Genomic DNA, 22,869 nt, shown 5'->3' with positions numbered 1-22,869 from the left:
CGCCAGTACGCAGGGCCCGTTGTGGGCCGAGGTCAGTGGGTGATTGGCTCCGGGTGGAGCTCCGTCGTCAGGTTCAGGTGGCGGCTGGCGAAAGCTGACCGATTACCTTCTGCTCCAGAGATACCCAAGCGAGTATTTGTTTAAAGTTTTTAACGGTAACCTGAGGGTTGGTCTGGGTTGAACGTGTTTGTGCGATGGCGTCCTTGGAGCGGGTGAAGGTGCTGGTTTTGGGGGATTCAGGTAAAGGTTTACACTCCATTAACTCTCTAACAGTGGCCTGGATCTGGGACTCAACGTGGCACATCCTCAAACAAAGCAATAAACATGTTTTAATGAAAACAAAAAGTGCTGGAGAAACTCCGATCTGGCAGCAACTGTGGAGAGAGAAATGTCTCCAGTGTGACTCAAAATGCTTTCCTTATTCCTTAATCAAAGATTCCTCGCTCCTGGGTTACAGGCCCTGAGTTGTTTCTGGATTAGTGGTGCTGGAAGAGCACAGCAGTTCAGGCAGCATCCGAGGAGCAGTAAAATCGACGTTTCGGGCAAAAGCCCTTCATCAGGACTACATGTCCAATCTGTCTCCCGCAGTTTTGCTTCCACCCCTCCCCCTCACTCCCAAAACAAACAGATTTCCCTAGTCCTAACTTTCCACTTCCTACCACCCATCACTTCTGCATGAAAAGCATCACCTTCTGCTATATCCGTCACCTCTGATGAGATGCTTCTACCAAAAACATCTTTGTTTCCCCTCTTTTGTCAGCATTCACTCGGAACACTCTTAACGACCCCTTTTGCATGTAATTGCAGATGTAACACTAATTCCTTTACCTCTTCCTTCCTCACTATCGAAGTCCTGAAACACACTTTCCCAGTGGACCAGCGATTTATTTGTACTTGCTTTGAACCTGTTTACTGTAATGACTTTTCACATTGCTATCTCCTTTACAATTGTGAGACCAAGAGTGGACAAGGTAACTTTTTAAAACACCTCCATCTTTTCAACAGGAATGGTCCTACCATTCTGGTTGCTTGTTTTCAATGCAGCACTGTCCCCTCAAGCTAAAATTTCTGTCCTAGATTTGCTGCAGTGTTCCGGTAAGACTTAACACAAGTTGAAGGAATAGCACCATATTTTCCACTTGAGCACTTTGGAGCCTTCAGGATTCAACATTGAATTCACCAGTTTCAGACCATGAACTTTACCTTCCATTTTGATTTACCACTCCCAAGTCTGCTCTGGCATGGATTTACTCTAAGTAGATCTGACCTGATTTCTGCTATTAACCGCGACCATCAATACGTACTGTTCATCTATAAATCTTCTCTACTATTAGCACTCCCTTTGTCTTTTACCCTGGGGCACCTTTACTATTTATTCCACTGGCTCTTCCTTGCTCCTTTTTTCTGCAGCATACCACCTGACTCTTTTCCAGTTTCCTTCAATTCTGAAACAATACATTGGACTCAAAATGTTAACTCTTTCTCTATTCACACACGCTGGCAGACCAGCTAAGATTCTCCAATATTTTCTGTTTTATTATCTAATCTCTAATGTCAAAAGCACTCTTAATAAAGTGTGGTGTTTCCAGTAATCAAGAATGACTCTTATGTTATCAATATATCAGAACTGCTTGTTAAACCCTTGGTACCATTGCTGGAATATTGATATTGTGAATGATATCTCATTTACAAGTCTTTCAAATATATCTTAGGAGCCATGCTCTCTCACTTTGTTTTAGAAGTAGAATTGACTCTTCAATAAATGCAAATTCATTTTTAAATGAATTTCTGATCTTCATGATCCACAAAGATTGACCATATCCTTTTCTGTGTTTGAGATCTTCTACATTAGGTTCAACTCTAATGACACTAGCTCTATAACCTGACCTATTTTCTGCAATTCTATGTCCAATATGGAAATATTTAAATCTAACGAATATACACTTTAGGAGTAGGCCATACATCTTTCAAGTCAAGAAGGCACAGCAGGTCGGGTAGCATCCGAGGAGCAGGAAAATCAACACTTTGGGCAAAAGCCCTTCATCAGGAATGTTCATCTTTCGAGCATTCTCTAATTTGCTTAAGTTATATACTTGTACTTCACAGTCAGTTAAGAATTGTTGTACAATGTTTCAAATTGCTTAAATGGGTTATGCAGTGGAAGCTTATTTTTATTTGATAAACTTAATCTGGAACCAAAGAGAAAATAATTATATTTATGTACCTCCTGCCATCCCAAAACATTTACAACGTGTGGCATTCTGAACTATGATCAGTGCTATAATGTAAGAGAAGCTGAGTTTAATTTGTTTACAACTGGATAATCTAATAGTAAGGATTTAAGAATTCTTGAATACCATGGAAGTTGATAAATCTTGAGGTATTCTGAAGCAACAGTAAAATCCAGTATCTCTCACCAATGTAGTGTTTTATGGTATTCAAATTCAGTACCTTTTCAACAAACTAAAATAACTAAACCCTGATATCCGTCTTGGCCAAATCCTGGCACACGCATCGTGAATAGAAAATCAAAGATTCAAGTTCAACTTCAAAAACTTGAGTAGAAAACCTTAGACGAGATTGTGGTATTGATAGAACTTTAGACTTTCAATTGAAACCTTTACGCTTCTGTACTGCTGTACATCAACATAGGAAAATCCACTGTTGAAAAAAGAATTAGGAGCTTTTCCTTGTGCTATGGCCAAAAATTATTGCTCAATCAATATCATTCATTCATGTGTGCTCAGCCAGTCGGCAGGTGTATGGTTCAGTGTCTCCTAATGGTTCATTCTGAGCTGATTTCCTGGTAGTTTTTGTAAGTGACTGTCCCTGCCTTCCACTCTGAGACAGTTCCCACCTCTACTTCAGCCAAAAAGAAAATCAAAATTGTGCTGTTGACACTGTCCAGAACAACATGCTATATCTGGTCCACTGAGATAACCAGTCCTCTTAAACGCCACCAAAAATGTTATTTGGTCATTATAATGTTTGAGAGCCCTTGCTTTGATGTAATTGAGGAGAAACATGAGCACAATAACTACTTTCCAGTATTAGAACAGTGAGATTTTGGGGCTAATGTAATCTGACATCCTTCCCTGATCTGGCCTACATGTGGCAACACAGTGATGGGTGGGGGATGCTGTCGGAATCTTCAAAAGCAAGACCAGACCCCTATGAAGTCTTATGGCATCAGGTCAAACATGGGAAAGAAACCTCCTGCCAATTAAACCTCTCCCCGCCAATCTAAGTCCTTCATGTGGTAGGCATAAGCATAGACTTCTGAAGGAGGATTGCTGGACCTGAAACATGAACACTGCTTTCTCTCCACAGATGCTACCTGATGGTGTTGAGTTTCTCAAGCAATTTCTGTTTTTGCTTCAGATTTCCATCATCTACATTTTTTTGTTTTAATATTTGCACTTCGCATGCCTGTCAACAAGAGTGATTCAGCAGCACCAATACAAAGTGATGGTTAAATCCTAGAGGATGTAACTGCAAAACTAGGTCTGCAGCTGGTGGTGAGGGAAATGTTTACTTGACCTCATCTGCACTAAATTACCTGTCACAGATGTATTTTCCATGGCAGTCTTGGTACGAGCAACTAATACACAGTCCTAAAGGAGACAAAAGTCTTTTACGTTGACAATACCTTTTGTTTAATACTGGCACATTAAGTGAGATGGATTTTGAACAGATCTAGCAACATAAAACAGGGCAACCAATTGAGTTATCAGCATTAGGGCTGTATGCAACTCCACAATCTGTGGCGAAGTGGCCTAGAATATCCCCCCCTCTACCATTATTGTCAAGCTAAGAGGGGTCAATCCTGCTTCAATAAGTAATGGAGGATGACGTGCAAGGAACAGCTTCAAGTATACCTAAAAGTGAGACTTCAACCCTGGTGAAGTTATAGAACTACTTATGTGCCAAACAGCATAAGCAACATGCAATAACAGAGCTTTGCAAACTCACAATCAACAGATCTGATCTAAGCTCTGCAGCCCTCCCATATCAAGCCTTAAATGTTAGTGAACAATTAAGCACCTAACGAGATGGGGTTTTGGGCGGGGGAACTCCAGAAACATACCCGTTCCATGACTGGTGGGGTACCAAGATCAACACTTGGATCTGATCTGTGTACTATCCAAAACAATAATTTTGAATAATATTTCCAAATGTGATGAGACAGCTAGATGGAATGTGACCGGATACAAAGAGGTGCAAAATTAATTTCAACATTAAATGATGGGCAAGATAAGTCCAGTTGAATATAGTGCAGGAAAATGTGAAGTTATTCATTTTTGTGGGAAAATTAGAAATGCAGAATATTTTTAAATGGCAAGAGATTGGAGAGTGCTGATATCTGAAGGGACCAGGGTGTTCTTATTCTCAAGACATTGAAAGTAAACATGCAGGTGAAGCAAACAATAAGGAGCGTTGATTGCTTTTTCTTAAAGACGATAAAGGATACTTTTTCCTTATTCAAGGAATTTGGTGTCACTGGCTGGGCCAGCAATTATTGCCCGTCTCTTGTTGCCCTTGAGAAAGTGGTAGTAAATTGCCATCTGAACGACTGCAGTCCTTGTGTATAGGTACCCCCATAATGCCACTGGGGAGTAAATTCCAGGATCAGCGATATATTTCCACGTCAGGATGGTGAGATGGTGATGGTTTTCCCATTGGTTTAGTTGGCTCGACATCTGGTTTGTGACACCAACAGCACAGGTTTAATTCCCATACTGGCTGAGGTCACCATGAAAATCTCATCTTCACAACCTCCCCGAAGCATGGTGTCACCAGGTTAAACTCACCACGAGTCATCCATCTGTAAAGAAGAGAGCAGCCTATGATCCATTAGGACAATGTTGACTTTATCTTTCCCTATCTATCTGCTGTTCTAGTCTTTCTAGATGGTTGTGGTCATAAACCTGGAATGTGCTGTCTAAGAATCCTTGGTTAATTACCCCTATTTTTAAGAAATAAAACTGTATTCATAATTGTTTTATTTGGAGATAGTGTCTGTTCTACACCTTTAACTGCATTTGTCAGTAAAAGTTTTCACTTGATTGAAATGTTGGTAGAGTATTACCTAGCACTATTGTTAAACATAACTCTGACCGCCATAGACTGAACTATTTGACTTCTGATTTCAGTATTAACTCTGTTAATTTTTCAGGAGTTGGAAAGTCATCTCTTGTCCATTTATTGTGCCACAACCAGGTGTTGGGAAATCCATCATGGACAGTTGGATGCTCAGTTGATGTGAGGGTACGTCTGAGAGAGGACAGAGTTTGCTCATAAATTTGAAAGTTGATTTTTTTTTTCAAGTAAGTTATTGGTTCACAGGCTTAACTCTTTTTAACAAAGAAAACTGCCTTGATTCACATGTCCTGGATGCAGGTGTGCATTCTCACTGACTGACTGATTGCATAAGACGAGGCAGTGGCCTAGTGGACTGTTAAACTAGAGACTCAGATAATGTTTAAATCCTGCCATGCCAGTTGGTAGAATTTGAATTTGAGTTTGTTTTAAAACATCTGGAATTAAGTGCAATGATGACCATGAATCCATTATCGGAAAAACATATCTGGTTCACTAATGTCCTTTTAAAGAAGGAAACTGCCATCCTTAGGTTGACTCACAACTGAGCGAAAGATGCTGCACATTAGAATGGTGCAAGAAAAAGAAGGTCAAGCAGCATCCAAGGAGCAGAAAAATCGACTATTCTGTCAGGAGCCAGACCCCTGGGCAATAAATGCTGGCCTGACCAGAGATCCTCTCATCCCGTGAATGAAGAGAGAAAGAAAACATTTATAATGGGAATGTTCTTGGCTCAGGTTTCATTTGCCAACTTGGAGTAAACGTGTGGATGAATGTTGGAAATATTCCCTAACATGACTCATTCTCAGTTTGAATTCAGAAATTAGATTGTTTAGAGGGCAGTAAACGTAAGTGAAGGGTTTTGTTTGCTGTCAAGGTCTAACAAGTCTTACTCACGTAAAACAGCTTACATATAATTATCTAGAAATCAATGGAAGAAAAGCTAGACTTGAGATACAAAACTCTTTTAGAAAGATAAAGAAGCACACTCTTCTAAAAATAGTTGAAACATTGAAATGTGGCATATGCAGAATGTATGCATACCTGAATACTACAGAGAGAAATACCTTTTAAACTAATCAAGTAGTTAATGTTTGAGTAGCAGTTTGTTGAACTTGGAAGCATCTCAATACATAACACTTGGTGGTGGAGACTGTCAAAAGCTAGCATTCAGCAAGGAATGACTTGGAGAGAAGGACTAAAAGAACAAAGAAAGAGAGCTGTTACAAATTCAAAGTTTTCTAATGTTTTGTTGTAATGTTTTGGGGCTGTCTTTAACTTAGGGTAAATTGGAGGAATGAAAGAGGCCATGTAACTTGTTCTGAACTCTGCTAACGAGAAGCCTGGTAGCTTATTTGTTAAAGATTAACTGAGGGACTAGGTTGTTTTACTAGGAAGAAGGTACAATGACCTGAGCTCCTCAACTGTTTTGCTGAAGGCAGATAGCTTTTTGGTCTCCAAGATACATGGAAACAGGGGTATTGTTTAGAATGTCAGGTGTCATAAATGATTATACTTTAAATTATCTATTTAATTCCCAACATCAAATAGAGTTGAGGTCCATAAGATAGTTACTCAGCATGTCTACTTCGACACAAGATCCATATGATTCACTTTCCCATGAAGATGGACTTCAGAGGATTAGATTAGATCCCCTACAGTATGAAAACAGGCTCTTTAGCCCAACAAGTCCACACCGACCCTCCGAAGAGTAACCCACCCAGACCCAATCCCCCACCCTATATTTACCCCTGACTAATGCACCTAACACAGTGGGCAATTTAGCATGGCCGATTCACCTTTGGATTGTGGGAGGAAACTGGAACACCCAGAGGAAACCCACGCAGACACGGGGAGAATGTGCAAACTCCACACAGATAGTCTCCCGAAGCTTGAATCGAACCGGGGTGCCTGGTGCTGTGAAGCAGCAGTGCTAACCACTGAGCCACATGCTGCCTCCTGAGAGGGGAAGAGTCCTTTGGAAGCCATTGTAGGATTGGGTGGCAGATTCTCCCTAAGTATCACTTAACCCCTCAAAGAAGGTCAGTCTGCAAAGATCCAAGAAAGAGAAAAGAGAGGGCAGCATGTTGTTATTGTTCACCGCACAAAATGCAGAAGGAGCTCATGTTCAAATTGAGAAGACCATGATCATGACAGCTTAAGCAAAGTTGTAAGATTTGCTTAGCTTTGGCTAAAGGGAGGGACCTCTAAGGAAACCCATATTTTGAAAGTCAGTTGCAGAATTAGAAGTGAAGACAGACTTTTTGTATGCTAATCTTTGATATATCAACAAAAATTTGTTGAAAGCCCATTTATACAATATTAACTTCACTTGCTTTATTTTTCCTCTCTGTTATCTTCACAAGGATACTAATTTAGTCAGTCAGACATATCTTGTCCTTTGTGATGGAGCTCCTTCATTAATCCATGCTTGTTCAGGTGGAATTAACTTAATCCTGGATACTTTTAAAGTTTCCCTACCATCAATTGTTAATCTGGCCCATAATAGCCAAGTTTGTTCTTCTCCCCTGTTTTGAATAAGTGTATGTAACATTTGCAATCCTCTGATCCTTTGCCAGCTCTGTATTTAAGGACAGATGTTTGTCAAATTTTTCAAAATCTGCTAAGATTTTTATATAATTATTTTACTGTCATTTTTTAAGAATTGTTTCCTCAGAATGGTGACGTACTATCAAATGTTACTATACCTGGACTGTATCATGTTTTCATGGAATATTCATTAAAAAGTATTTTGTGGTTATGAAGCTAGTTATATTAGCTGATTTTAATGAATTCTTTTCAGATCTAGAAATTGGTGACTTTTATGGAGTTTGTATACATTTTATTCTCTTTCTATAACTCAGGTTCATGATTATAAAGAAGGCACTCCAGCTGAGAAAACCTATTACATTGAACTTTGGGATGTTGGTGGATCTGTGGGCAATGCCAGCAGTATTAAAAGCACTAGAGCTGTGTTTTACAACTCTGTGAATGGTATGGAAGCAAGTTTTGCTTTTTGTACTTTTGTCTGTAATTATGTGTAACCTCAATCTTCTATTAATCTGCATTGTGCTGCATAAACTGTTTGTCTTAAAATTATAGGATATTCACCAAAGAAGCAATATTGTCCATCAAATCCTTGATGTTATCTTTAACTAAAAATGTTCAAATTAATATGTGGATTCTGGTGAACCAGTTGTATTTTAGACCAAAAGTTTCCATCAATACCAGATGGAAACTCCAATTTGTTACATTTCAGCCCTATTGTACAAATCCTTTAGTGATGCAATTATTTTGTTATTTTGAAATTGGCTATAAATGGACCTTTACTATATATTTTGGAGTCAAATCTGTTTTAGATGTTGGTTCAAATTAGGACTGCTTTCTTTTGTCCTGAAATATGTTATGAACCATTCAGTTATATCAATGTTTTGAAATATTTTCATCTAACTCCAACCTAGCCCTTTTTTTTTATTGTTATGAAGTTGAAGGCATGTACTGTACCTGTGAGAGTGTGAAAGCTGGCAAGCATCTGTCATGTGACTAACTAGCAGTCACAGAATATGCTGGATAATTGAAAGATGTAATATTTTGCTGTAACCTAGATACCTCAGTTGTTTTCACAGCAGTTTGAATTTAACCAATCAGGTAAATTATGCCCCAAGATACTGAAACCCAGTTGAATTTGAGTTTTACTGTTTTGACAACGTCGAACGAATGAGACAATCTGATATTTAGGTATAACAACAGCAGGCATTTTGGACAGTTAGCTAGAAAGAGCACCAATTGCCATTGAAAGACTGCTATTCACCACACTCTGTCAAAGGTACCTTTCTCATATGAAACATCTTTGCAGCAGAAGACCGAAGACGACCCAGGGAGATCTATAAACAGAGGAAGATTGACACCAGAGACGACAGCCACTGTCTGGTTTTGAAACCTGCTATCTGGTTTTGAAAATTAAGTTGCTGTAAATTTTAATAGGGGTTTTATTGAATTAGGATCTTGTTATAGAGTTAGAGGTGGATAATAAACCTTTTAAGAGAAAGGACACTTAGAGTTGTAAATACTTGTTAATTAATGTTCACTTTTAGAGTTAAAGAATAAATTAATATTTTTTGTTAAATAGTCATACTTTAACAGATTACAAGGCGAGGTCTGTTTTTCTGTGTGTTTGGTTTAATTAGCAGAAGGGTTTTGATGTTTTATCTTTTTTGGTTTTTGTAGGTGTAATATTAGTGCACGACTGTACAAATAAAAAGTCATCCCAGAATCTCTACAGATGGTCATTAGAAGCTTTAAATAAGGATTCCTCTCCTACTGGAGTTATAGTGACGAATGGGTAGGTTGCTATTTCTGTTATAATCTCTCTCTGTTCTTCAAGCAAAATCAGTAGATCTACTGAAATAATTCTTTTTGATGACTTTAAGAGTTTAAGTGTACTGTTGAATTAAACTACAGCTTGATAAGGAGTAACCTAATAAATCCTAGGTTGATCTTGCTTTGCATATGGATAATCACAGTTACATTAGTTATTTTCAGGTCAGTTGGATTTGGGGGAATCTGGAATCTGTTTGAGGGGAGAGGTTGGGAAGGCAGAATGGAATTGAGGATATGGAATTGGGGAAAAAGGGAAGCATGAGTAGGAGGAGGAAACATGAATGGAGAGAGGACAGTGCCTAAGGGAATTACATCCCTTGCCTAGGAAATCCTGCAAAAGGATGAGGATTGCCAATGATAAGAAAATTCAGACAACTGAGCAAACGATGACAGAAGTGATTCTGATCAGTGGAGCTATGGAGGTTGAGGCATGGAAACTATTTATTATTGCAGAGACTAGATTGGAAGGTGATTTGTGTTGAAGGGGGATATAAAGTGAGTAACCATACATTAGAGGAATCTACAGCCAGTGTAGAGTGTTGGAAGAAGGGACTTGTCGTCAGCTGGCGAATTAAAATAAGAAGTGCAATCATTGGATAGATAAAAGTGCACTCAGTCATATATGAAAGTAAAGTTGAACCAGTGTGGGATGTGGGAAAAGCTGAATGTAATCCTTTCACAGTTTTTACTCAGCATCAAATTAGTTTTTTAATTTTATAGTTTCAAGTTTACATGAGTCATATAGAAGTCAAAATTTTATCTTTTGTTTTCAAAGGGACTATGATCGTGAACAGTTTGCAGATAATCAGATTCCATTATTGGTCATTGGTACTAAGTTGGACCAAATTCATGAAACTAAAAGGAATGAAGTTTTGACAAGGACTGCATTCTTGGCAGAAGATTTCAATGCTGAAGAAATTAATCTGGTGTGTCCTTTTTATGCTTTTGATTCAGATTCTTATAGGAGTGAAGATAAAAATGTATTCCATGATTCTATGTTTAACAAAATCATGTAATTATGATATAGTAACGGATGGGTTAGATTAAATTGGGTCTCTGACATTGTGTCCAAGAAAGCTGTAAATAGTTTGTTAGGTCTTCAGTTAAGAAATTGGAATGAGAGTGCTCTGATATGGTGTAAAGATTAGAGTTGTGTTTGATTTCTTAATAAAGGCTTTCATTACAGTAAATGATTTCAAATCTAAAATTTATAACACTAATAAAATAAAAATGCATTTCAGGGAAGTGTCATAGGGTCATACAGCACAGAAACAGACAGTTTGGTCCAACTGGTTCATGCCAAACATAATCCCAAACTAAACTAGTCCCACCTGCCTGCTCCTGGCCATCTATATATTTCCCAGCATTGTGTTTTGTATTAGATACCCTGCTTGATTTTGTTTACTCTTCCTCTGACTGAGGCCAACTTTACAGACCTTGCTGTTGTCCCAGTTGAAATCAGCTAACCATGGGCCTATATCATTCAAGAAAACTCAGTATCACATGCTGGATTGCATCAGGACATTGTAGTTGTCAGCAATTTCATATAGAAATGTGTTTTTGCATCTGTTGAATTAATATACTATGATCAAAATAGTTTTTTTTAAAAGAAGTGGTAAAGAACTATAGCTACTCTCTAAGTGCTCCCGAAAAAAAAATAGTGTTATTAAAGTGAGAAGTGAGAATATAATGTAAACTAACTTGTATAAAGTTGGATAATTAATTGCTGGCAGAATCAGTGGAGACAAAGAGACAGAGTTAATGTTTCGGGTCTGTTAACCTTGCATGAGAAGCTTGATTAAAGGTCGCTGACTAGAAACATTATGGTTTCTCTCTCCACAGATGTTGCTAAGCCTGTCATGTTTTACTTTGTTTTGTTTTTACTTTAAATTTCTAGCATCCAAAGTACTTTGGTTTTACTTAAATTATTACTGTTGGACTGCTGTTATATTCATGTATTTCCTACTATTTGTTTTAGGATTGTACCAATCCACGGTATTTGGCTGCAGGTTCTTCTAATGCTGTGAAACTGAGCCGCTTTTTTGATAAAGTAAGTTTCTTTCCCAGTTCTTGCTGGAACTAATTTCATAGTTCCTATTTAATGCATCAATGCTTGTTGAGCCGTTATTATTTGCTGGACATTCCAATGAAGTTATTCATATTCTTTAGGAAGTCTCAGCCCTAAGAACCATATTTTTTTCCTTCATGATGTAGGTGCTGCTGTCAGGGTAAACATTTCTTAGCCGTCCCTAGTTGCTCTTGAGAAGATGGTCACAAACTGCTTTGAACTACTGCAGACCATTTGTTGTAGGCAGTCATGGTGCTATGATGGTGGGGTTTCCAGGACTGATTCAGTGATATGGACAAATAGAGATATATTTCCAAGTCAAGATGGTGAGTGGCATGGAGGGGTACTTGCAGTGATGGTGTTCCCATGTATCTACTGCTCTTGTGCTTCTCGGTGGTAGTGGTTGTAAGTTTGGAAAGTGCTGTCAAAGGACACTTTGTGAATTTCTGCAGTACATCTTGAAGTTAGCACATACCACTAGAACTAAGTGTCAATGATGGAGACAGTAAATATTGTGAATGTGGTACCTGTCAAACAGGCTGTTTTGACCTGGATGGTGTCAAATTCTTGAGTATTGTTGAAGCTGCACACATGAGGTAACTGCAGAGTATTCCATCACACTCCTGACTTGTGCTTTGTAAATGATGAACAGGCTTTAGAAATTTGAGGTGAGTTACTTGTTGTAAGATTGAAATTACCTTATGGGAGCTTCCCACATTGTGCAAACTATAATTGATAAGGTTCTAATTTATGAATGTGGAGCCACTGACCACAACCAAAGTCTAGCATGACTGCTAGCCATAGGTGTCAGGTGAGTCTGAAGTTGAACGAGAAAAATTTGCAAATGAAGTCTAGTACATAGCTCATATACTGACAGTGAAAGATCTTCACTCAAATTCCAAAACAGTGAGAGCTCTAGTAATGATGCTGTAACCAACAGATGTAATAGCACTGCGATAGTTTGTCTTAATCAGCTATTTACCAATATTCTTACCTAATTTGTCATCTGAGTGTGAACCATCATGCAAACTCACTGCCAGTAGTATTAGGACATTAGAAGTTGTTTTCACTAATATCAAACAATTAAAGGTGACTGTGCCAATCTTGAAATTCTATAATCTAAATGAAGAAGTCATCCTGCAATGTTGCGCCAGTGAGACAGGAGTCGAATTGTCCCAAAGCAGCAACAACTGGTTGCATTTGCTTAGAGGATGTTAACACAAATGGAATAATACTACTCTGTGATCAAGAGTGTCATTGTCTTTTGTTTGTGAACATTTTCATGAAAACCTGTTAGACAGAATGACAGTTAAGCCCAACCATAAGCTATTTCAAATCATTTTTCTCATGTTGCTACTGCCTGCAAAGTATCTGCAAAGAATACTACTCCTATTTCAGAAATATCATCTCGATGTTACATATAAGCAAAGGAAACAGTTGTATATTGCTGTGTTAATAAGATATGTTGCCAAGAGCAGCAATCCGTTAGGAAAAAGCAAAGGATGCAGCCACACACTATAAACTGTCCATTCGCCATGTACGACTCGATATAATGATGAAATGGTGACCATCAAGGGCACTCCTATGGTGATAGGAATATCATTGGGCATCAACCGATGACTGATAACTCAAAACGGTGTATAAAGGAATCCTAAGGAGTTGAAAGAAGACATTATAAAGTGCATCCATGCAAGCCACCAAGGAATTGAGTCAAGAAATGTACACTACTAGCCAAACATAGCAATTAAATCCAGCACCATATCAGCCAGTGAACTGTTTGCACTCAGTACCAAGCTAAATATAGTATAGAGCAGCTGATGCCATAGGACATCTCAGACAAATGATAGATGAAGCTGGAAGTTGATTTGTTTACTCTTAGAGACTGATTATCTATGACCTTATACAGCTATTCTGACAACTGGGAGGTGGGCCACCTGACTTTAACAAGCATTGGTAAGATTGTAGAATACCTGAAAGCATCTTTAGCTGTTGCAACATTCCTAACATTGTGATGAACATCAGTAGACCTCAGTTCACAAATGAAGAATTCAGCCACTTCATAATGGTTTGGGAAATTCAACAGGATATTTCATCTCCACATCATCCCAAGTCAAATGGAAAGGCAGCAATGAAAGCACCAAATGAATCAAGGAAATTGAGCAAATCCAGCACACATGTATACAAGGCAATCCTCCAGTCGATAAATGTAACTACTGAAAGCATGTAAGGTAATCCAGTATAAAGATTATTGTCACGTAGCATCTCAATTGCTCTTTCAATAGCATTAAATCTACTGGAACCAGAATTAGTAGCAAATGTGAGTGACAAAATCAAGGTGAAACAGCAAAAAGCGAAATTTCATTTTGACAAAATCATGGTCAGATTTGATCATGAGGGAGCCAGTGTTAAACCTTCAATGCTCTCAACAAGAGTCAGCTCCAGTGGCAGTTTGGGCCAGTGTAGAGTATTGCCACCACAGTTGTACTTGATGGAAGTGAATGACCAGGTATACTAGAAATTGCAGGTGCATATGCAAAACTTGAGCAGCTGTACCTTGAATGCAGGTGATCATTCAGGAACATATATTTGTCCTTGAGGTCCATATAACCCCATCAACAGGTCCAATGGCAACAACATTCTGAAAGCGTTTTTGTTGTATGAGAGCACTGCTTTGCTGGTAACTTGGATAACTATAAATGCAAACGATAATACATCCAAATGGTTTGTTATATGAAAAAGGTGGTGTTTGGGATAGATGCGTATACTATACCAATGTACCTCCTGCCTTATAGTAGCCATGCGATCATGTGGTATGACTGGGAACATCTATCTTGCAGCCAGTTTCAATAAATACATAGTATGGGCAATGTGTCATTGGATTAACCATGCAGCAATTTCATTTAATTTTAGGTTTTCAGCTCGTGAAACAAATGATTTGATTAGGTTAAGATGGAAGTAAAATGTTTTTCAAAAGTAAAAGTTTGATTTTTTAATAGCTGTATGAAATTCCTTTTCATTACATTTATGGAAATGCCCCATTTTGTATTAATAATCTGGATGTTAGTCATTATGATCAGTGATCTGTTATTATTCCTGTCTCTGAATTTCACTGTCGCAATGATGTAATGTTAAAATGAATATGCAAATTTGTAGGATTTGTTACAATTTGTAATTCTGCATCAAATCATTTGCGGTGTTCAATGCACTGTAATGAAAAATGTGTTTCTTTCTGGGAGAAACAGTATCGTGAGGATAAGTGTCTATATAAGTAATGAATAATTTAATCACACACTGCAAACAATTTTCTGAAGCTGTCACATAATGCTGCATCTCTTTTTTTTCTCAAGTGATTGAAGCACATTATTGCCTCCATTTCATATTTCCATTTATCATTGTCATGTGTAATTTTAATTGCTGTGTTTCATATTTTCAGGTAATAGAAAGGAGATATTTTTCACGTGACGGTAACCAGGTTTGTACACCTTTTAAGGTTTATACTGTATTCTCTGCCAAGCCAGACTCTACCTGCTTTATTTCCTCCCCAGTATAGTGGTTCAGCCAAATAAGTAATTCTAGCAAATAAAATACGGGAATTTGAAAAACAATCAGTACCAACCCCAGGATCAAACCAATCTGCTCAGCATAGTCTTTCAGAGCAAGCTTCAGCAGTGTACCTCAGTTTCTGAATAGCATCCAGTGCTAGGTCACATTCTATGCTTTGGCATGCCCAGTCACGTATTTAACTACGTGCTAGAATATTGTTAAGTGCATGATTCAGGTTTTGAGCATATAATCTACACTTACATTTCAGTGCTTAATGAAGGTTGCACTCTTACAGTAACTTCTGTCAGTTAAGGTATGAATCCAAGTCTACCTGTTCAAGTGCATGAAAAGACCCTGTGCCACTTTTCAAATAAAATCTATGTTTTAGGTATACTAGCTATCATCCATTTTTTTCAAGTAATTGGTCACTCTACTCATTTGCCATTTGCAGAATCTTACATGCAGATTGGCAGCTGGTTTTATATACACCATAGTACTTGTCAAGTAATTTACTTGTGAAGCACTTTTGAACCTCCTGATGAGGATAAGTTGCTATACAAATGCAGGTTCTGTCTGCATTTCCTGATACTTTATCAGCTCTTCTGTAATTTACTTGATTAAAGTCAGTAAATAGTTTTGCCTGTGCCCAGCAGTAACTTGGGGAATCCTGCAATTTGTCAGTCCGTCTAGCTGGATATCAATGCATGTCTGAAAAACAAAGAGCCAGAAAGCTATACTGTGCAAAGAAATTTTGAATGCTAAAATAAAATAATTTATTTTAGGTTTTTCTTTGTTTTAAAGTCAACAATAGAGCACCATTCTTTCCCTGTCATTCTTACCTTCATCCCCCCCCCCATCTCTCTCTCCCTACTTTCTAACCAATATGAAATTGTTTATTGGATGAAAATTCCTGAAACTTAAATTGCAACATTATAGAACTATAGTACATTACTGCTAGTGCGGCACTCACAGGTTAGATGCAAAGCAGACAGTCCTATGCCCCAGCAATATTCCTAAACTCCTGTATCAGAATATTCTTTCTTGCAACATGTTATGATTTTTCTACTTTGTATAATAAGCTTATCTTAATATAACTACGTTTTGCTGTAATCATGAACAGTGTCGAAAAGTGTGGCGCTGGAAAAGCACAACAGGTCAGACAGCATCCGAGGAGCAGGAGAATCAACGTTTCGGGCACAAGCCCTTGACCAAGAATGAAGGGCTTATTCCTGAAATGTCAATTCTCCTGCTCCTCAGATGCTGCCTGACCTGCTGTGCCTTTCCTGCACCACACTTTTTGACTCTGACTCTCCAGCATCTGCAGTCCTCACTTTCCTCTATAATTATGAGCAGCTCAACAATGCTTTTGTTGATCATTAACTTGATAAGAGTGGTAATCACATATGTTTAATCAACAGCTCAGGAAAGCTACAATTTCCTAAGTAAATTAGCCCTCCAACCTTCTCAGCAACTAAACCAATATATTATTTATGTGATTGATTTGATCATAATCAAACAATTATTAACTTTCAACAATGGTGATTTGGTTTTTTTGTCCTATCTCTATGGTGTTTTTTGCATCTTGGCCCTTTTAATTCAGCAAAACATTACTTACTTTATTACAAATGATTTTGCTTCTATCTAGACAGGCAAATAATGTGTTTTATATATATATACTGCCCTTGGGTAATCAGCAAAATTCCCAGTGAAGGAAGCCAGAGTTCAGGGAATCGGCATAGAAACCACTGGCAAGGTTCATTGAACTTAATTGAAAGCTGCCTCATAATTTGAGGAATTTGGCTTGAATTTAATTAGACTGATTACTCCTGTGAACCAGCATATACTTTCACATATCCAATAGCTTGCTGAATGTATCAAGATGCAAGTATTTATCAGGAAACCCTTGACATGTTGCTCTGTCTTACTGAATGCTGTACTGACTGCAGAAAATATGAAGTACTTTATCAGATCAAAGGTTAAACTATGAAGGAAAGTGTGTTGAATATTAATCATGGTATAAGCAGGGCTCTATTTTATTTACTCTAATTACTGTGTTTTTCTTTTTGACATTTGTGCCTAGAAAATTTGCCTGTTTGCTGCCATAGTACTATAGTGACAATCTTCCTTAGGAGCAGGAGAGTTCTGTTTGATGTCCTAGCCTATATCTCAATCATAATCATTTAAACAAAGATGGGCATTATGGGAGCTTGTCTTAAATAAATTGATGCTACGTTCTCTGCATCAGTGACTTCATGTAAAGTGCATCAAGATGTCCTGAGGTCATTAAAGGCAGTGTTTTAGTGCAGTGGGTTTCTTCCCACTCATGCTTCCTACACCTTCCCTCAGTGGAAAAACAGACAATACTCAAAAATCAGCCTTTGTGTTTCACTTCCCATCCTGCTGGTGTTCCTGGTTTATCATGAAAATGTCTTGACTTATCAGACAAGTTCAGCTCATTCTTGCACTGGTGTGGTTCACACTTGAACAGTGCCAGTGCCTCACCAGAACTGAATTATTCAACCCAAAGTTACTTAAAGAGGAAAATCTTTCTTTGCCAATAGATAAGATTGCATGAAACAGAAGCCTCTGCATTACTGAATGTTTGTTTCTTCTTGGTCATGTCAGAGGAAGTTCAGTTTTAATAATTGAAATTGGCAACTGAATTCAAAGTGGACAGAAACCAGGAGAGTACTGCAATTATAATTTTTTTAAAAATGTATTTTTTCAGATTCCTGGTTTTGCAGACAGAAAGCGATTTGGAACAGCAGGCACTTTGAAGACTCTTCATTACGATTGAGCATAATTGTCAGTAATTTGCAAGTGTAACAGCAAATGCCTTCTGCTCAGCTCCTAACATCTCACACTTATTGTATAGTTAAATATTTGGGAGAGAATTTTCTTTAAGGAATGGTTTACTACTTTTGCTTTTTATAAAAGACAATGAAAATTAAGCAATATGAGGATAGTTGAAACATAAGTATGCTTTCATACATTTGTTGGCACAGAAATCAGGTCTTGCTGAAAGAAGGCATTTTTGAAGCTTTTTGTCATTGCCCTGGGACGGCAATGCATTGACCAGAATCAAACTGCTTGATTTAAATTTAAAACAAGGTTTGACAGTTAACTGTCAATCATCATCTAATGCGTGCATCTCCATGGCACAACATCTACCAATCAGAGTCATTCATTTGCTAACCAATTGGTAGTTTCTGCTAATTCAGTATAATGTGTTATCCCCTCTTTTCCCCCCCCCCCCCCATATATTGGTGATCTTGTGAATATTCTGATGAGTGCAGGATGAAAAGCATTGACAAATGTTATGTTTTTCAGCAAAACTATCTTGCATTATTTGAATTCTTCACTATATTGCTGAAAAGGTGCATGTTTCAAGTATCCCCTTCAATCTGTAAATTACACTTGTCCTTGAAATATTGTATGTGTTGATATGGTGAGAACATTTTAACAATCAAACGAACAGCAGTATGAAATTATATGCAGTATAAAGGTCGTATTCAAATTATTCAAGTTAAATTGAGCTCTGGAAGCTTTTATGAAGTTACACAAATGCGAAGAGCACCAAGTTAACTGTTCCGATCCTTTTCACGTATAGCTACCTTAAGTTAAATTTGCAAAAATTAATGCGGTTCTGGAAGTATCTGCCTGAAACTGTTTCTGTATTTATCCAGAATTGTCTTGAGACCTCTTCAGTCATAATTCCCAGGGACCAGTGACACTCAAAATACATGTTCCTCAGGTGTTTGCAGGCTGAAAAAAGGGGTAAACATTTATTAGAGATCTCTAATAAGCAACCAAAGCTTTTTAGAGTGGTGGATTCAATATTATTTGAAGCATGCTGTATGTAAACATGTGCACAAATATAGTTTTAAATCTTGCCTTCGGCAATAGACAATCACTTAATCAGCTAACTACCTTCTTAGACATGGAGCACAGCATCATCTGGAGTAATTGCTCTTTCTGAGTAACAATGTCTTCAATATTATGTTTACAAATTGTCAGTGATTAAACGGCCTGTAGGTTAGTATCTTTAGCCATTATTTAGCGTTTTGAAAATTTCAAAAACAAAGGAAAAACCGATGAATTTCTTTGAACTTTGCAATTGTATATTTTCCGCTGCTTTTCCCAATTACTGTACCTCCATCATTGCCTAAAGGTATTTGGAGGATGGATATTATCCCAATCCCCATCAGAACTGGATTATTAGTATGGTATTATTGAAGGATCTTCTCCATGCTTGTCATGATTTCTTTCCCAAAACTGATTTTAACTATCTATTCCTGTGACTAAAACTGGTGGAGAAATATTTTGACAATAGAATTGTTATACCACACAAGGACGCCATCTGGCCTGTTGTGTCTATGCAGGTTCTCCTTTACTTTGAATAACTTTAATTGTCCAATGTTTAATATAACAAACTCCAAAACATCTTGTAGTGGCTGCTTAAGTATAGAAGTAATATTTGGATGCCTATGTTTTGAAGTTCATACCAACAATTCAAAATTTAAGAGATCCTGTGTATCTGTTGTAATTGGATAAACTGATGGTGCAGTTTTTTTTGTTGACTATGTATGGTTTCTAAAGTTTTCCCTTTCTCTTACAAAACCAGGCATAAATATATATTGTAAATTTGTTTATAATACCTCTAGAAATCTCTTAGAATGCACAGTGTGGAATTGAGATTTATTCTATTTCTAAATCTGGAGTATGATTTTTGAGTTATGGTTTATAGAAAAGAAAATTAAAACTTGATGCTGTTTTCTAACAGCACATTGTAAGAAAATTATTTATTAACTATTGTTTGTAATGCACATTCTGGAGTTCTATAATTAAACTTCTTGAAAAGCTAAGTTGCTAACTTGAAATTTATATGGTTTTAAATCTGCAAAATATACTCATTTGAAACAAATCAGGTTCATTTCTCCAACAAATAGCTAGAGTGTTTGTGTGTATTTATACACTGGGGGATGAATCATTTTCCATTTTAGCTACCCAGTTATTAGTATCAAACATTCCTAGGTCAGCCAGCAGGACAAAGCAACTGCCATACAGCTTTGAATATTGTTTAGGCAATGATCAGATATTAATATGATGCTCCCCGTGTTTCTCCTTCATGCCCTCTGCTTTACTTGTGACCAGGCGGGAAAGTGAATTTTAATCATGTCTACGTTAACAGTTGAGAAAGCATTGCCAACAGAAGCATGAAATGACTGCTTTGTTCTTACAGCATTATATTTTTGTTGAACCTGGTATTCTCAGAGGAATGAGACCAAAGCAGCTGCAAAACACCAGTTCGTTGGTTTCTGAACTGACATTAAAATTAAACTTACTAACCTCAACTATGAACTAGATAAGTCATTTGTATTTTATTATTTCTAATATACTAGATGCAAACCAGTATTGATAAATTGATTAGCCATTTTTCTGAAATCTGATTTGACAGAAAGTGATAAACAATGAATTAAGACTACTGGAAGCTGATTTGGGCCATACTAATTTGGTCTGAGTTGAGAATATGGTGCTGGAAAAGCACAGCAGGTCAGGCAGCATCCGAAGAGCATAAGCTCTTAATCATTTCTGAACGGCTTATGCCCGAAACGTCGATTCTCCTGCTCCTTGGATGCTGCCTGACCTGCTGCGCTTTTCCAGCACCACACCCGACTCTCTGATCTCCAGCATCTGCCGTCCTCACTTTCTCCTAATTTAGTCTGAACCAATCTTAGAAGATTTGCATGCAACAGAAGCAGGTAATTCTCAAAGCAGTGTACAAACAGATCATAGTTAAATCTAGAGATACCAATAATATGAGAACTTCAAAATCACCTAAAAGATGAAGGTGGCTAGATCTCATTTGGGGTCGATCTGCAAGGAAGGGCAGCACGGTGGCACAGTGGTTAGCACTGCTGCCTCACAGCGCCAGAGATCCGGGTTCAATTCCCGCCTCAGGCGACTAACTGTGTGGAGTTTGCACGTTCTCCCCGTGTCTGCGTGGGTTTCCTCCGGGTGCTCCGGTTTCCTCCCACAGTCCAAAGATGTGCAGGTCAGGTGAATTGGCCATGCTAAATTGCCCGTAGTGTTAGGTAAGGGGTAAAGGTAGGGGTATGGGTGGGTTGCGCTTCGGCGGGGCGGTGTGGACTTGTTGGGCCGAAGGGCCTGTTTCCACACTGTAAGTAATCTAATCTAATCTAAAGGGATAGGAAAGTGGAATTAGGCCACAGTCAGATCATCCATAATCTTATCGAATGGTCAACCAGACTAAATGGGCTGAATGAAGTCCTCCTGTTCCAATTTCTTAATAAAAATCCTGATTTAAATAAGAGAGCTATTTCAACCACTGGGAAGAAAATAAACAAAAAAAAGCTATTTAAAAGCCTGAAGGCAATTTGATATCTAAGAATGATCTTGAAATAAACATCTTCAACCATGTTCTGAAACAGACTCGCCAGCTCAGCACTGTCCCCATGACCTGTCCTACCTGCCTATCTTCTTTTCCACCTATCCACTCCACCCTCTTTTTTCCCCCCCTCCCCCCCATCCCCCGACCTATCACCTTCATCCCTCCCCCATTCATCTATTGTACTCTATGCTACTTTCTCCCCACCCCCACCCTCTTCTCATTTATCTCTTCACCCTTCAGGCACTCTGCCTGTATTCCTGAATAAGGGCTTTTGCCTGAAGCGTTGATTTTACTGCTCCTCAGATGCTGCCTGAACTGCTGTGCTTTTCCAGCACCACTCTAATCTAGCCCCTTGAAATAAACTTAACAAAATGAAAAATTCTTCCCTGTGTCTTCCAATCATGACAACAATGTACATGGAGACCATTCTTCAAGCCCCTCCCCTTGCTGACATGTTAAAATATCCACTCCCATCTGTGAACCTTCTTTTTCACATTTCCCCCTATCTGCTTCTGCTGTCTGGGCCCACCTCCTTGAGAAACACCACCTGCTCTTAAATCTATCACTAAGTTGCTAACTATTCAAACTTCATTCCTTGTGCTGATAATAGATTACACTGTAAAGAGTGAACTATTCTCTTTTTGCTTCTCACATACTCTTGAATATTGCTATCAACATCTTTACCCTAAGGTTTCATCTCCACCTTTTTCCTTTGTTCCTTGCCAAATCCACAAATCTTATTGACAGTCACCAATGTCATCGTACAATGACTGCAGTCTTGGTACAATGTACCTCCTCCTCTTGTTTCCAACCTTTTAAGGAAAGCCAGAGTGGTCTTGCCATGTTGCAGGAATAGAGGCTGTAAGGGAGAGAGCTGACTGGTAAGTAGTAGATAAGGTCAACTAAATATTTGCAACTTTTATCACTTCTAGTTTCTTTTTTGGGGTTTAGTTTCTAAGAGTTACATTCTGTAGTAACGAAGAACAGGATCGAAAGGCCCTTGAGAAACTGATATTGAACATCTTCTCAAATAGTTAATTTAAAGGGGTAAGTCATGGTATGCTCTTTCTGGTCCATGTGGGAAGCCAGAAATATTTCCAGTGTCGCCAGTTGCAGGTCCTGGAAGCCCAGGTTTCAGAGCTGGAGCAGCAACTGGATCACTGGAACATCCACAAAGCTGTAAGAATTATGGATAGCATGTATACAGAGGTGGTCACAATTCAAGGAAAGACTCCACACGCAGAAAGGGAATGGGTGACCACCAGGTAGAGTAAGAGAATTAAACAGTCATTGCAAGAATTCCCTGTGGTCATTCCCCTGAAAAACCAATCTATTACTTTGGATACTGTTGAGTAGAAGGGCCTCT

At 38.2% G+C, this 22,869-nt stretch overlaps 1 protein-coding gene across 1 annotated transcript; it reads left to right on the top strand.

Annotated features, from left to right (window-relative positions):
• The first annotated feature begins 9 nt into the window (after positions 1-9).
• rabl3 (RAB, member of RAS oncogene family-like 3) lies at positions 10-20,445 on the top strand. Its single transcript, XM_072585291.1, has 8 exons — positions 10-240; positions 5,177-5,268; positions 7,965-8,094; positions 9,328-9,442; positions 10,256-10,406; positions 11,459-11,530; positions 14,982-15,020; positions 17,820-20,445. Exons 1-8 carry the CDS (start codon positions 195-197, stop codon positions 17,886-17,888), a joined length of 714 nt encoding a protein of 237 aa, XP_072441392.1. The 5' UTR covers positions 10-194; the 3' UTR covers positions 17,889-20,445.
• Positions 20,446-22,869: the final 2,424 nt, after the last annotated feature.

The sequence above is a fragment of the Chiloscyllium punctatum genome, chromosome 15 (genome assembly GCF_047496795.1).
Source record: "Chiloscyllium punctatum isolate Juve2018m chromosome 15, sChiPun1.3, whole genome shotgun sequence".
Lineage (NCBI taxonomy): Eukaryota > Metazoa > Chordata > Chondrichthyes > Orectolobiformes > Hemiscylliidae > Chiloscyllium > Chiloscyllium punctatum.
This window is presented reverse-complemented; position numbering and strand designations above follow the sequence as displayed.